The sequence below is a fragment of the Hylaeus anthracinus genome, unplaced genomic scaffold (genome assembly GCF_026225885.1).
Source record: "Hylaeus anthracinus isolate JK02 unplaced genomic scaffold, UHH_iyHylAnth1.0_haploid 3, whole genome shotgun sequence".
Classification (NCBI taxonomy): domain Eukaryota; kingdom Metazoa; phylum Arthropoda; class Insecta; order Hymenoptera; family Colletidae; genus Hylaeus; species Hylaeus anthracinus.
Genome location: NW_026535284.1, coordinates 2,262,612 through 2,278,123, shown reverse-complemented (window position 1 = coordinate 2,278,123; position 15,512 = coordinate 2,262,612). Strand labels below are relative to the sequence as shown.

Genomic DNA, 15,512 nt, shown 5'->3' with positions numbered 1-15,512 from the left:
CCCCCCATTTCCGGCTCCTCCCCGAGTTTTGGGACACCCTGTATATGAAACATATACCTATACGTATATATCAGAACATGCGAGATATCCTGACACACGATACGAAACCAGACCCGAACATAAAGTCAGGATTTCGTTTCTTGCGAGAATCCCTGATGCAAACTGAGAACTCGCTTTTCCCTCGAGAATCTCGAATGTAAACAGAGATCGCACTTCTTCTAAGCCTCTCGGTTTTCCCAAGTCGCTCGTATATAATCGAAGTTTTTTTGCTTTATATTCTTTCGTTGCATTCGGTTCTACTGAACCATCTTGATGCGATTCAAATCGTTAAAACTGTTCAAAAAGCTTGAATATTTCCAATATTACGGTAAAATTCAATTTTTCTGTGCTACTGGAGATATTCATATTAATTATACGTGGCTGAATATTTACGTTCGAATAGTGTAGGAAACCTGTGCGTATTTATTTTAGCAATCGATTCTATATTACAGAATTGTTGGAAATTACCAATTACACTATTATACACAACTAGAGACTTCCACTAACAATAAGACGGTGGCTTTGAAACTACGTGTCTGCGACATTGATGATGCCCGAACTGAAAGTTACCTTAATCGAAAGCAAGATTGAACTATTGAGAATTGTGTGGGGAACAGTAACTTCGAACACCAACACCAATAGAAAGCAATTATGTTTCGTAAACATTTCTATGCACCTTCTAAATACAAACATATGCAAGAAAGATTCTTTACGAAAATATTTTAAAGAACAATTGCACACCTCGATGAGATAGGATGTTGTAGTCATTTATTTTTGTCGAGATATGAATACTTTTCGAATATCATTGATTTCAAACCATTTTTCTTCTTTTCTTTAAGAATTTTTTCCTCATAGATAATAGAAGTTGTTCCTACATGTTATTTAACAAAATATGTTTCATTTTGGCCGACGAAGTGAAAAACATTTTTTATAGACAGTTTTAGATTTCGACCAAAACCACCCACCCACCATTTGCGAATTCTTAAAAAAAAATGTTCTTTCATTAAAAAAAAAAATTGGATTTTTACTTTAGAGAAAAACATTCTATATGTTTTTCTAGAGTTTCATGAGATTTACAACGAAAAACAAGTTTCAATGTAAAATATTCATTATTAAGGAAACTACAAATTTTTGATGATTAAACAACATCCTACGTATTTTTCCATCATAAAGAATTAAAAAATAGAGTCTTTCGGTATTTTTATATTTTTGAAAAATTTTTCACTGAAAGACACGCGGTTTCCCATGTTGACAATGGAAATCCGTTGTTCCAATCAAGAGTTATGATTTTTTCAAATTTTAGTCGAGGGTTCTAGCCGACATTCGACATGCAGTATAGGATTCGTATCTATATTGCACATGCACAGTAACTCGAATTTCATAACAGGTAGAACAAAATTGGTTAGCCGAAAGTTAGTATAGTATAAAAACCGATAGACTGTTAAAATCGATTGAATTTTGTATTTAAAATTTGTTCAATATCTGTTATGGTTTCAAAAATATTAACAAGAATATAAATAACCAGAATTATCTCAAAGGGATGTTTCTATATTTAAAACAGATTTTGGGTAAAAATGGAACGGGACACTGTGGTTAAGTTCCCATACACTTTATTTCTGCAATTCAAATTTCGTTGGCGTGTATGAATTGCTGAACTTTCCTTCTTAAATTATGTATATTCAAAGTCACATAAATCTCTGGGGTCGTTAGCAATTGCTCCACTAGTACATTTACGTATCTTTTCCATAAACGCTTTAATTAGTATTAGGTTTCTTTCGTTTTGCTGTATTTCACAACCTGTCAAGTTTCATAAGATCGAATAAACGCGTAACACACTTTTCCACGTGCACTCTTACATACTTTTTGAAAAAATGTCAAACTTGTTCATTTGCATACTTTACTTGTATCTTATATAAACACTCCATAAACTCCCAGAGAGTCGTTTATATTTTATTTATTTAATTATTCAAATAAATAGGAGTATCACATTGATTACAATAATATAATACAACGAAATTGCCAGTCGATATGTAGAATATCGGTAAATGTAAATGACAAGAAAGGGAATGGATGAATTTAAACAGTTCCCCGTAGTACTGGGAATGGAATCAGTGAGACGAAAATGGGTCCTGAAGATTTAAGTCTAGAAGAAGCGTAGTTTAATTAACACGAAGTTTAATTCGAAACTCTTAGTTTAATTAACTCACGAGGATAGCTGAACATTTTATCCTACCATAAAGATTTTTATAAAGCAATAAGAAATTGGTTAAATTCCTACAAGTTCCCGGTATTTGCATATTCATTCTGTTAAAGAACTATATAATATCAGACATTTTGAAGGAAGATACTCCGATTACGCACGAACAACTTGAAGAATGCGAAATCTTGATTTTTATTGGTAATTCTCGCAAGGACCGGAACGATCTCCCTTCGCATTCGGATCACGTCCAGTCACGATTATTTGAGACGGGATTTTTCCGCTCCGTTTTTACGGAGGTCTCGAATGGATCAGCAATGCATAATTATACGTGGATACGAGGATAAGCGATAGAATGACCATGAATCGGAATGGTTTTGAATTTAGCGATGGGGAAATCATTGGACGCCACGCAGGAGATGTTTGCGCTGGGTCTGTGCAACATATTTGGATCCTTCGTCCGATCGATGCCCGTTACTGGTTCATTTACCCGTACGGCAGTCAATCACGCATCTGGTGTCAAAACAACATTCGGAGGATTATTCACGGGTGAGTGTATATGTGAATTTATGATCACATTCCCTAAAGCAGTGACGCACAACCCTATTCGCTAAGAGTCCAAGTAAAATAAAATGTACAATGTTTTCTGCTGGTTAAAATCAAGGTCAGGATGGGTGCAATATAAAATATTTCGGTTTAATATAAAAAGAAATATATTTCAAAAATAAGAAAGACCGACTTTCAGTAAAAAAAAGAAACGTATTTTCTAGATATGTATTCAAGGTACGCTCAATTCGGTTCATCGGGTCTCAAGATATCATGGTCACAGTTACGTGGTTCCGAGATATATGCATTCAATTATTCGCTAATTATATGCTCATCCCATACAAATAATAATTGTATTCAAGATTTTGCGTTCTCTAAAAGGAAATTTAAGATTTTGTTTTGTACGCATATTGAACATAGAATTATATCTGTGTAATTAGAGACAGGGGGATCAAATTAATTTAGAAATCAAATTAATTCTCTATTACAATAATTGTCCTCAAAAATTACAGTGAAAGCATTATTACTAATGGAATGACTTTAAGAAGAAATTTGAAGAACATTGCTCAAATTGACCAAAGTTTTAATATTAACCAAATACAAATGCTATGCAATATAGCTATTTTTGTATGTTATATGAAAGTATACATGACTATAATTAAATGTATCAGATGATGTTGTTTAAGTATTCATCGCGACTACACGGATAACCATCGATACGGACATTATAGTTTTGTTATAACGTTTTCAATTATTAGGATTTCAATTCTCTTATGGAGACTCCAATGTTACCTTTGCCTAAAATGTTTTCTGGTCGATTACATGCACACAGAAAAAAATGTGCAGCGGTGTCAAGCCATATTTTCTCGTGATGAATGGCTCGTTTCACTGTATTATTGAAAATAAACAAGGAAAATGTCGATTCTATTGACTTTTCATACACTTTATTTATATTTAGATAACATATTCTGGAAATATCGTAACATACATATAGAATTTGAACAAGAATAGTTCACTTGCTGCATACGTTTTGACTTTTGACCCTTAATTTGGATTCTATAAAATAATGTTTTACGTTGAAAGTAATATTATAACATAGTTTGATTCTATAATTTACATTCTAAACATATAAGTATAACTTTATTTTGCTGGTCAAGTATAACTGATGAAAGTTAAATTTTGTGCACCACTGCCCCGCAGTTTAATACATCGGAGACCAATCGGATCTCCAATTTCGTACGGCGTTGCACTATGCAATTAATATAAACAGGACGTACACGCTTATACTAACTGAATATAATGTAATTATAGTCTATTCAAATTTAAACGTTGATAACGTACAACACGAATGATTTTTACATGACATCGTTATTGAATTGCGTTTGACTTTCTATTATTTTATATTTTCTTTATGTAATATCGTTGAGGTTAAATTTAAAAGCAACCTTCTAACGTATCCGGCCTTTTCGCAATTATGTACTGTCTTGCGTAATGGCGTACCTACAGGTATTCCAATTACTTAATTGTATCTTACTCGTCAACATCATTTTCTGCACTTAATTAGAACATTACAAAATAAAAATTCTGTGAAATATGCTTATGGAACTGAGGAAAAATTATTAAACGGGGTAGTCGTTTTCTAAAAATAATGTTTGGAATTAATTTAAGCAGAAACTCTTATATATAGACATACGCAGTTTACACCATATGTTTATGTAGATATTCTTTTTCTGTATACAATTTTTATAAAATTTTACAATATATAATGTTTATACTATTGATTATTTAAAAATAGCGTGCAAAATATATAGTTGGACACTTCTACCATCTCTTCTTGTGTTCACCCAAAATATAAAACTGAAGAAATGTTTAATGTACATAAGTGATACCTTTCGACTAAAGAACCACGAACAATTTAAATTTATATTTAACAACATGACGGTTATGTAAGCATAAATTGTATATTTTCACTAAAATTTTGGTCAGGTTTAAGAAAATAGGGTACCCTCTGATCGAGCTGCCCTTTTTTTATCATAGATGACCCTTGATCTGGCAATTACAATGGTGGTCATCTTGACCCTTGAGTCACACCCCCCCTCCCTCCAGGAGTTAAAAACTAAAATGGCTCAAAAAGTGATTTTTCGTACCGATCTCGGTGAGTACGTAGCGTCGTTTCTAACTTTTGTTTTTATGTAGTGGAACATCATAGCACCAGGTTCAAAATCTACTGTCTGAGTAGGTTTGGGGTAGTTTTTGGTGGGAGCGGCAATATTGAATACCGTTAATGTACATACTATCTACACGGAAATACTGTCTAAGTAGGTTTGAGGTAGTTTTTGGTGGAGACGCTTGTGTGGCTTGTACTCCACCGCAGCCAAAGCAGCCAAGCGGGCAAAGCGTTAGGTTAGGTTAGGTTAGGTTAGGTTAGGTTAGGTTAGGTTACGTTTGTTTTTTCCTCCGCGGAAAAAAAGTTTGAATTGGTGTATTCACCGCTTAGTATTTGTAAAATATATTCTTATGATATTAAAATTTTTAAGTATGCATTTAAAAAAGAAATTGATTTTTTGACCGATAAGGAAACAGCTCTCCCCTTAACGTTCTTATCTATTTCTAAATAAGCACAAATACAAAATGTTGATAAATATTCAAAAATGAAGTATTAGTGGAAAATTGAAGAATTGATAATGAAGTAATAAAAATGATGAAGTATTACACTTTAATAACAGATGGAATAATTGATATTTTATACCTAAAAAAATGTTGCTGCCGGAAATAAATTATGTTTTATGTTTTACTTTTATTTCCATTGGTAGATGAAATTTTATTCAGCATGCATATCTCAACATTCTTGCCTGAGACCGTAGTCCGTTTGTGCTGAATAAACGCAAACAGGGATGAACATGACTCCATTACTTGAATCCGATGTAAATATTGTCACTTGAAAGCGGAAATTGCTGTATTGCGCGTTCCTCACAGTAAACGTGATCCACCACTTAGGTGCAACGCATGCAATCGTTCAGAGTTATTCGTCAAGGAATTCATGGATACAGACTCGGTGAAAATTGCATAGCTACAAAATTACCACAAAACGGATGCTGTCGAGCTTTTTGTTCACCTTCTCGTTCCCTTGCTAGTGGACATTGCTTCTCTTTTAGAATGAACACTAATCTGCATCGTCACAAATGTAATGCGATAGGAAGAAAGAATTTTGCATTGCTGTGTTATCGGTGTATCAAAAAAACGCATTACTGACCTTAACAAATAATCCATAAAAAGGAAAACAGACAATTCATGTTGCGATAAAAATAAAAATTGTATAAAGCAACCGTAGTTGTTGAATTTTCCAGAATAACCAAGAAGTACCACATAGCCAAAGTGTAGATGATAATCCAAATATGAAGGTTCACCCTCGTTTATAATTATGTGGACATTTACTACCTTCAATGAATAATTAATATACACCGTAATTTATTACTATACAACTTTTGTTGCTAAAATCTATATCGAATGACTATTTAACAATATTGTATAATATTAAATTATTTGGATCCTGCATTCAATTTTATGGTTGAACTATGGTATCGTTTAGATAGATAGAAAACTCCAGAAAGAACGTTTAATATATTAAAAACATTTATGGCGAAATAAACTACTAGACAAAATTAGCGGAACACTTTTTTAAATGTTCATAATTATGAGTCTTCAACCGATTTCGGTGAAACTTCGTGAGGAATAGTCTTCAAGTGTCTTCTGGGTGCGTGCAAAGTTGCATTGGCGAGGGTTGATGTGAAGGGGTTACTTCACCCCCTTAGGAGGGAGGGGGCATCGAGAACGTCAATTCTAAAAGTGCCAGAGATGACGAAAGGGGTTAAAAAAATTAAAAAAATCTTTAGGACGACTCTCCTTGATGCCCTAGGACTCCATATACTCCTGTATACCAAGTTTTATCAAAATCTAGTCACTTTTCGCATTTTGTACAGTTACATTGGATCCGCCATTTTGAATATCTAAATTTTTAGTTCAGATTTGGAATCAGTGACCCCGAAAACCCATGTATACCAAATTTCATGAAAATCGATGGTCACGAAAAATGGATATAAATGTTTTTGTTTCAAAGAACTTTGAGGGATTCTCCAACCAGGAAATACTTCAATGTTTACTATTGTGTCACGGAATTTAGAGGGGTGTTCCTTCCATGAAATATTACAATGTTTACTAGTATTTCTCGGAATTGGAACGGCCTTGCAAGGACGTTATATGTATATATATGTAGGTCACTACGTCTCTCAGTCATTTATAATTGTCTATAAAATAGAAAACTTTGAGGTGCCATAGCTCACCGTAGAATCGTCCAATTTGATTCTACCAAAATTTAAATTAAAGGGGGAATTTCTACTACCTAATAAGTAGTTACTATCATTGTTAGATACTCTTAAACAATTGTGCTTTTAAATATATAATTATTAAATATTACCTTCATTGTACCATGTAGCTCGGCGTGGAATCGTCCGATTCGATTCTAACAAAATTCAAATTAAAGGTTGGAATTTATACTATGTTTTAGAGGGGGTGGGTGGTTGTGAGGAGTGGGTTTGTCCGAGAGCGATTTCGAGGAGTGCATTTTGTAGAGGGCATCAAACAGAGTCGTCCTAAAGTTTTTTTAACTTTTTCAACCCCTTCCGTCACCTCTGGCACCTTTAGAATTGACGTTCTCGACGCCCCCCCCCCCTAAGGGGGTGAATTAACCCCTTCACATCAACCCTCGCCAATGCAACTCTGCACACACCCAGAAGACACTTGAAGACTAGTCCTCACGAAGTTTCACTGAAATTGGTTGAAAACTCTCGTAATTATGAACATTTAAAAAGGTGTTCTGTTAATTTTGTCCAGCAGTTTATTGAAAAATAAATGGGATCATAATACTTCAAGTACAATAAAGAAATTAATAGTATCCAAATTTGGTGAAAGAAATTTTAGCATTATCTAGTTATCTTTACTGATATTAAAGAAAATAATTACTAACATTTATTAGTTATTTATTTCTATTAAGGAAGTGTCTACATACTTCTGAGCAGGGATGTACATGGATAGTAATAATTAGACTGCGGATCCTTATACATTTACAGGAAATTTGAATGTGCAAGAAACTACAAACTGCAAACAATATGCAAGAATATAAAAAAGATTGAAAGTAAAGTTCATGTTACAGTATTTGCAGAATAAAATAAATTCCTATTTAGGTTCAAATTTTGTAGGTACGCTCGCGAAGATTTTATTTTGCATAAAAATCCGCAGTCTAGTAATAATCTTCAAGAGCATATTGCAGCGAAGTTTGATCTCATTTTTTTATTTCAGTCGTTTTCAGTAACCAGGAGACCTTAAAAGCGAAAAACATATACAAACACATAAAAACCGATAATTTTTTTATCCCTCTGAAAAATCTAATAATTATACTAGCTTTCATTAGCAACATCTCTACCGTTGATATCAAAACCGAGGAAAAATTAATATTTTTATTATAACAGTAAAAATGATCTGAAACTGGTATACACATACAGTAAGACCCCGCTTAACGCTGTTTCAATATTACGCGGTAGTATTTGGTAGTCTTTTCATTATATACAAACTAATGTAAATTTTAATAGAAGTTCAAAGGCAAGACGAAGTATCATTGATGCGAGGTCTTGCTATCGACAAGTGCTTGCTGAACGGAACAGACCTAGACAAACGACTTTAGCTAAGTTGGTGACAATAAAAAAAAAAAATAAAAAATATCAAATGAGGAAGAACCTTCCTCGTCATAAACATGACATCTTTACTCGAACTGTTTTTGATTTTCATGAATGTTTTATGAATAAAAATGGATATTGGTAATACATAAGTCTACAATTGATGCAATAAAAAACAACTTAGCAATTAATGTTACAAAATAAAACAAAAAAGAACTGATAAATTTTCTTATTCTTTGGTCTGTTTCACTTATCCCCATTATTTACGTGTTAAGATAACCTCGTTTAACGCTGTTTCGTTTAGCGTTGGACCTTATTGGAACGCATCCCCCGCATTAAGCGGTGTCTTATTGTATAAAGGATCATACCTTAATCATGAAAAGTTTTAATACATCTGCGCGAAAATTAAATAGGACAAACACGGAAGAATTCAATAGTGTGATACGAAGAGACCCTAAACGGTTACGAAATTGCCTGGCTATCTTCGATGATGGAGGGTTCCCTCTCTATCGAACAATATCTCGGTCTTCCGTTAATTATGGATTGTCATTTTCAGGTTGTCTCGTTCTGCTCGCGGCTGGCCTGCTGACCTCTACTTTTCGTTTCATCCCGAAAGCCACGTTAGCCGGGGTTATAGTATGCGCTATGTATTATATGCTCGATTTCAAGACGTACCTCATGCTGTGGCATGCCAAGAGTAAGTAAGACTCGTATATTCAGCCATCACAATTATAATTGTAGTCATAGAAATTGCGTCTCTCCACAAATATACAATTTATTGAGTCTGCGAATACATTGCAAATATAGTAGAAACATTAAATTGTTTCACTGTGATAAATTACATTTCTTTAATGTAAATCGAACCTTTCATGACCAATAATACAGATGGTTGCAATTTTTACAACACCACTGTATACATATTTATTTATTGTTTCTAATTTTCAGCACGTATCTTTAGGCCAGTCATTTTACAACAATGTTATCAGACACCTAACATTGTATAAAATACTGTAAACTTGCATTTTTGTTATGTTGTTAGGGGCCACCCAGATAGTATAAATCCAGATTTGCAACCCTCAGAAACGTGAGGGTATTAATATTAATACATATTGTTACGCCGGAGGGTGTAGAGAAGTAGTCATTTTAAATAACTAATACGTCTTTTATTAAAGAAACAACAACTCAAAGCGTTTATTAACTTTAACAATAACTCGTTTAATAAACACGTCTGTACGATAGTAAGACTCGCGACGTTCTTTCTATTTGAAAGTTGCCGGTTCACTTGGAAACCGGAACATTACGATGATCCGCTCGCTCTTCGAAACACACTTCACAACGTCGCAGCAACTTCGCAATATTGCGGCATCTTCACGCCGCCGCAACAATATTAATATATCATATGTACTAATACATTATATGTACTAATATTTACATTTCTGTACAAATAGGCAGCGCTTATTAAACAAGTTCTCAATTAGTATAATCATTATGTCATACATAACTACATAAATATATAATAAATTTAAGATTAATATTTCGTATTATCCTCGTTTACTTCAATTAGTGCTTACTAACGTCGTGGAATAAAATTTGAAAGGAAGTTTCTAACGAAAATAAACCTTTCTCTGAAAGAAGGCGTTTCATCTCAAGTTTCCAGTGATTAATGAATAAAGCTTATCCAGAGTAATCTATTGCCTTGGACACAATTATTCGTGTTTGACCACGACTCGTACATAGGAATCAATTGCTTAATGAATCCTTGGAAATGGGTGCAAGGTTTGGGAGCAGGCGATGAATCAGCCTTCTTGATGAGTCCACTAGCGACCTAGGCAAAATGTCGCTTTACTGGAAACCATTTGATTCTATTAACTCCTTTATGCATGTTTTTACATCCGATAAAAATTATTTATTAAATACTGTAGCCATGGTTAAGGATTCAAGGAATAGAATTCTGGACAGACGAAGGTTTATTGTGAGAAACATGGTTATACAGAGGATTGGGAATGGATAATTGTAACAGGAATTCAGAATGAACGGAATTATACAAAAGAGCATAATACAGTTTCTCATTTTACAATATTTTACAGTTTTCGATCTTTTAAATAGAAGAATCATTCTGTACTCTCCCGCTTGTAATTGGCGTCCAGGTTTAATCACCGAACTCTCCAAAAACGAACGGGCGTCCACGAATAACCTCCCCCTAGCTCTAACTGGGATGTCCACGAGTAGTTCTGTTCTCTCCTACTCAACAGGCGTCCAGGTATTATCGCCGAACTCTCCCTGTCGAGCAGGCGACCAGGAACGTACTCCCGTCCTCTCCCTGGGATAGCCACGAGCAGCTCTGTTCTCTCCTATTCGACAGGCGTCCAGGTATTATCGCTGAACTCTCCTTGTCGAATGGGCGACCAGGAACATACTCCCGTCCTCTCCCTAATTTCTAACTGGGATGTCCACGAGCAGCTCTGTTCTCTCCTATTCGACAGGCGTCTAGGTATTATCGCCGAACTCTCCTTGTCGAATAGGCGACCAGGAACGTACTCCCGTCCTCTCCCTTCTCCAGCAGGCGTCCAGGTATTATCGCTGAACTCTCCTGCCGGAGTCCCTAAGCCGAATTCCGAGAGCGGCCGATGGTCTTACCTCGTCCTCTCTCCCGGAATGGCAAATAGGCCGAATGCCTCTGCGAGCCCTCAATTTATATCGCATGGTTGCTATCCGCGGCCGCGGTTGTCAACAGTCGCGTCATTAGGTGAGAAGGTTCGCGAGTTCGCGGTCCGTGCCTCGCGTCTCGCACCGCGCGGCGGCCTCCCTCCTATGTTCTACAAGTTTCGTCCGCTCGCTTCTCGTATTTCTTGAATTTCGTATGCTATAATACTATATAAATTGTACAGTCACGCTCGCATTTGATAATTATTAGATAAAATTTAATCTGAAAAATGATCTACGATTACGGCTACCGTGTATCGAGCCATTAATTAATGATTATTGTTATTGAATAATTAGAGCTCATGCGTAATGGATAACAATGTTTAATGGCAACACTCGATACGTATACGATGTTGAGATGTGATCATTTAGTTGATAATTAATAAAGAAATAATTATATTATCGATTATATTTGGATCGATATATGTTTATAATAAAGTATCAGGAACAGCCAGTTAAAGCTAATGTAAAATAACAAATTGCAAGTGCAGTTTATGAGTATCGATTAATTTCACAGTTAATAATGATTAATAATTATGATGATTATCATGATTACTTTTATTAATCGATTCCAAGTGAAATCATACTATAATGAGCTCTAACCCATAGTAAAGTCTATCATTTTCACGAGACATGCGACCAATTAATGATTACTGATACTTTGTATAAATTGCAACGTGATTTCCCGACACGGTCCGCGATCCGCGTAGGGAAGCGTGCAAAATGAGGGTTTTCCGACTTCTCATGCCTTTACGGGAAAACCCGAGCGCCAGGTATCAGGAGATACCGGCGTGAGAAGCCGAACGTCGCGAAAATTACCACGGCTAGCGATCCGGATCGCGGAGAGGGGCGTGGATCGTCGGCGAGGAAAGGAAGTCTGAGAAAGCCGTCTTCACGGCAAGATGGGGCGGATTAACACAGCACTCGTTCAAAATAATATAGAATATATTGTACGCGAAAAATGTTACAAAATACGGTGTACACTGCCGAGCTGTCGTAGCGTCTAAGGTCACCGGGACGACCGGTAACCGACACGAGAACTACGTTTCGATAACACGTGCTGATTTCGTTCACGTTAGCCCAAATTCCGTCGCGATTCGCACAAAAGCAACTTTGGAAACGATGTTCGGACAGTCTTGACGCGGTCGCGGTGGACTCGACCTCTTCGACGAGAACGTTAACCAGCAGCGATCTAAACACGTGCGCGTTACAATGGATTCGCGACTAGATGTTCGTTATTTTGTTCGATATCCTACGAAAAGGCGATTTCCCGCTAACAATGCTATTTTGCCCGACAGGGTGCTCGACAGCCACCAGGTAACCCGACCAATTTACGATATCCTACCCATGAGCGTGAGGTAAAGGAGGAAGCGCTTACCGTACCGTTCCGCACGTGCGTCGCTGACGAAATAGGACGAGATACGCGAGCACGTCGCACGCGTTGGCTCACGCATTTCCCCCAGCCTCACCTCAATGGTCGGCGGCACGCGGCACTCTATGGCGGCCAAATTCAAATTGCGTTATCGGCGCGCTCGTCATCGGCGGTCGTCCAGTCTCGTCCCTCGGCGACTTTGGTGGCGTGTCGGTGCTGGCATCCCTCGAAGTCTCTGGAGCGGGCCGGGTCTCGGTGCACTCGAGAACTCGGCTGACTTCGCTATCCTAAACGGGCTCCTGCCTCCTGAAGGTCGTAGCGGAGTCCAGGGGCTGTTACCAAGATCCTCCAGCCCCTGTCTGGCCGGCGCCGGGTTGGACGGGATCGGTAGCCTCTAAGCCGTCGGTGTTGCCGTCGTTAGCCCAACGCTATTGCCCTTCAGATACGCAAATTAGTCATAACCCTGGGTTACCCTGGTGGCGCTCGCGATCTTGGTCGGTCTCGTTCCCCACGGAGAGTTCACCTACTTCGTGACGCGGCAATCTGCCACGTCACAAAACATTATACAGTCGTTGTACAAACAAATATATATTTCATAAAAAATATTATAGTAAAAGAAACAGTGCACTGATAATGCGTCTTCGACTATAAAAATGAGTAAACCAACATAAGTCAAAGATACTTTATCGCGATCTTTGGACTGGTATGATTCTGTTGTAGACCTTCGCGAAACTTTATTTACCAGCAGCCTATTCATAGGATGTCTAATTCCACTGTTTATCTACTGAAATCTATTATCTGTGTTGGTTGTTTATATGCAATGCTCAATTTGGAGAAATAGACTTTTGATGTACCTCATAATAGTATGCACAAGTGAACAAAATCAATTAATAAAACATAATCAGTTAATAAAATCAATTTTTAAGTTTTTTAAATAATGAATGCACAATGCAACACAAAATTCACGTACATATATAATGGTTAAGATATATATTGTCATATATTGTGGTTAAGAACACTAGAACACTTGACAGTGTCAATCAATTTTACGCTTCACGATAATAATGGTTTTGAGCCAATTACAAAATTAGATTAATCATGCTGAAATTATGAAAATGACGCCGATGATTTTACGTAAAATTATATTCAGGGGAGTTTCTGCTCTGTTGTAATCAAACGGTGTTGTCACCCTTCGAGACCGGGCTCCCTAAATATTTTCCAATCATAACATTAGTTCAGATTAATATTATGTATACAAATATAGAATGTTCCCTTCCAAGTTATAGACTTTTTCTAAATAGGTTTACGGTAACATACATACTTTCTTTTCTAGAGGTTGATTTTTTCCTGATGGTGATCACCCTACTGTTTTGCGTGTTTCTAAAATTGGAATGGGGAATCATTATCGGTATAGGTTTGAATCTACTGTTATTACTGATCTTCTCTGCACGACCCTCCGTCGAGACTGCAACTGAACAGGTAAACTAAACAAAGTCTCCACTTTATTTTGCTACTTCCAATAAAAGATGGCAAATACTGTATTTAGATAATAATACCAAATAATATAGGTATAAAATGATAACTTCTTACCTGTTGCATGTTGAGCAAAAATTAGAATTTTAACTGTAGAATGAAAGTGAAGTATTCTACAATTAACAAATAAAAATTGAAGTGTTTTTTTATTATATATTATTCAAATGAAATTTTAAATTAGTATGCTTGCAATATGCTCATGAAGAAAAGTCAAAAAACATCGCCATTCATTTCTGATAAATTATTTGTATTATGGTATGCATGGTATCATAAAAAATGTGCCAAAATAATGTTTTTTAATCAAGTTATTAGATTTTTGACATTTAAGACTTACATTGGAAAACAGATTTAAAATGTTCGTAATTAAAATTACGTTTTGTTGTAGTTATTACTTAATAAATTACAGTTTTATTACAACTCTCATAAATTTAATGATTTTAATTTTTGTTCATACATAAATGTTCGAGGTGTTCCTATGTTTTGATGAACAGCAGTAAAGTGTTATTCTCTGTACAGGGAGAAGATGAAACCCTGATACGTGTTACACCCGAAGAGACTATCACATTTCCAGCAGCAGAAACCTTCCGCGCCAAAATTATGAAGCTATCCGAAGAGAATCCCTACAATGTTGTCCTCGACTGCAAGAACCTGAAGAGGATTGACGTTACGGTAGCAAAGGTAAGTACATACTTATAGTTTTATCAGTACAGATAACTCCCGTTCATCGTGAAGGATGTGTTCTCGACATCGTCGCGATAAACGAAATTTCGCGATCAACAGGGGATTAAAAAGAATCATTTTAAACTTCGAAAAAACACTTTATTAATAAAGTAAATATTATTAATATTGAAAAGAATGTCATATACATATACCATGATTCATAATTCATTCGTTTTGTTCCGTGTTGCAAAAAGGAATCTAGACTGCACTGAAAGATATACCCAAATGATATGCTGCTTCAACAATACCAGACACCGACGTACATTGTTCTTTTGTCTCAAATACGCTCGTAACTTTATGTTATATAAGTACGTGTGTATGATGCGATCATACGAAAAAAAAGATCGTGATATAACGAATCCGCATTCGCCGGGGTCGCGATAAACGGGGCTCACCTGTATCGTCATATCTAGATCAGTAAAATTCTTATCTAACCATCCTAGATTAATTGCTAAAGGTTGATTCTATTTAGCATCTATCATTTGTATACGATAATACCTGTGTCTGTCATATTTATTGATTTCAGAGGAAATTACACTTACTAATTTCATTGCAGTTTGCTCTATCATTGCTTTTGCTGTTCGTACATTGTATCTCGCCATTATATCTATATTAATTCTGTAGAAGACGTTCATAGCTCAATATTGTCTAGTTTAAACTACTTATTTCCTAT

The 15,512-nt window shown here is 35.9% G+C and overlaps 1 protein-coding gene across 1 annotated transcript in view; it reads left to right on the top strand.

The window, feature by feature from the left end:
• Nucleotides 1-15,512, top strand: part of LOC128894243 (sodium-independent sulfate anion transporter-like) — a 31,757-nt gene that overhangs the window by 15,548 nt on the left and 697 nt on the right. Inside the window, exons 7-10 of the mRNA XM_054155883.1 lie at nt 2,624-2,785; nt 9,068-9,208; nt 13,920-14,065; nt 14,636-14,797. Coding sequence (XP_054011858.1) covers nt 2,624-2,785; nt 9,068-9,208; nt 13,920-14,065; nt 14,636-14,797 — 611 coding nt within the window. The remainder of the gene's footprint in view (nt 1-2,623; nt 2,786-9,067; nt 9,209-13,919; nt 14,066-14,635; nt 14,798-15,512) is intronic.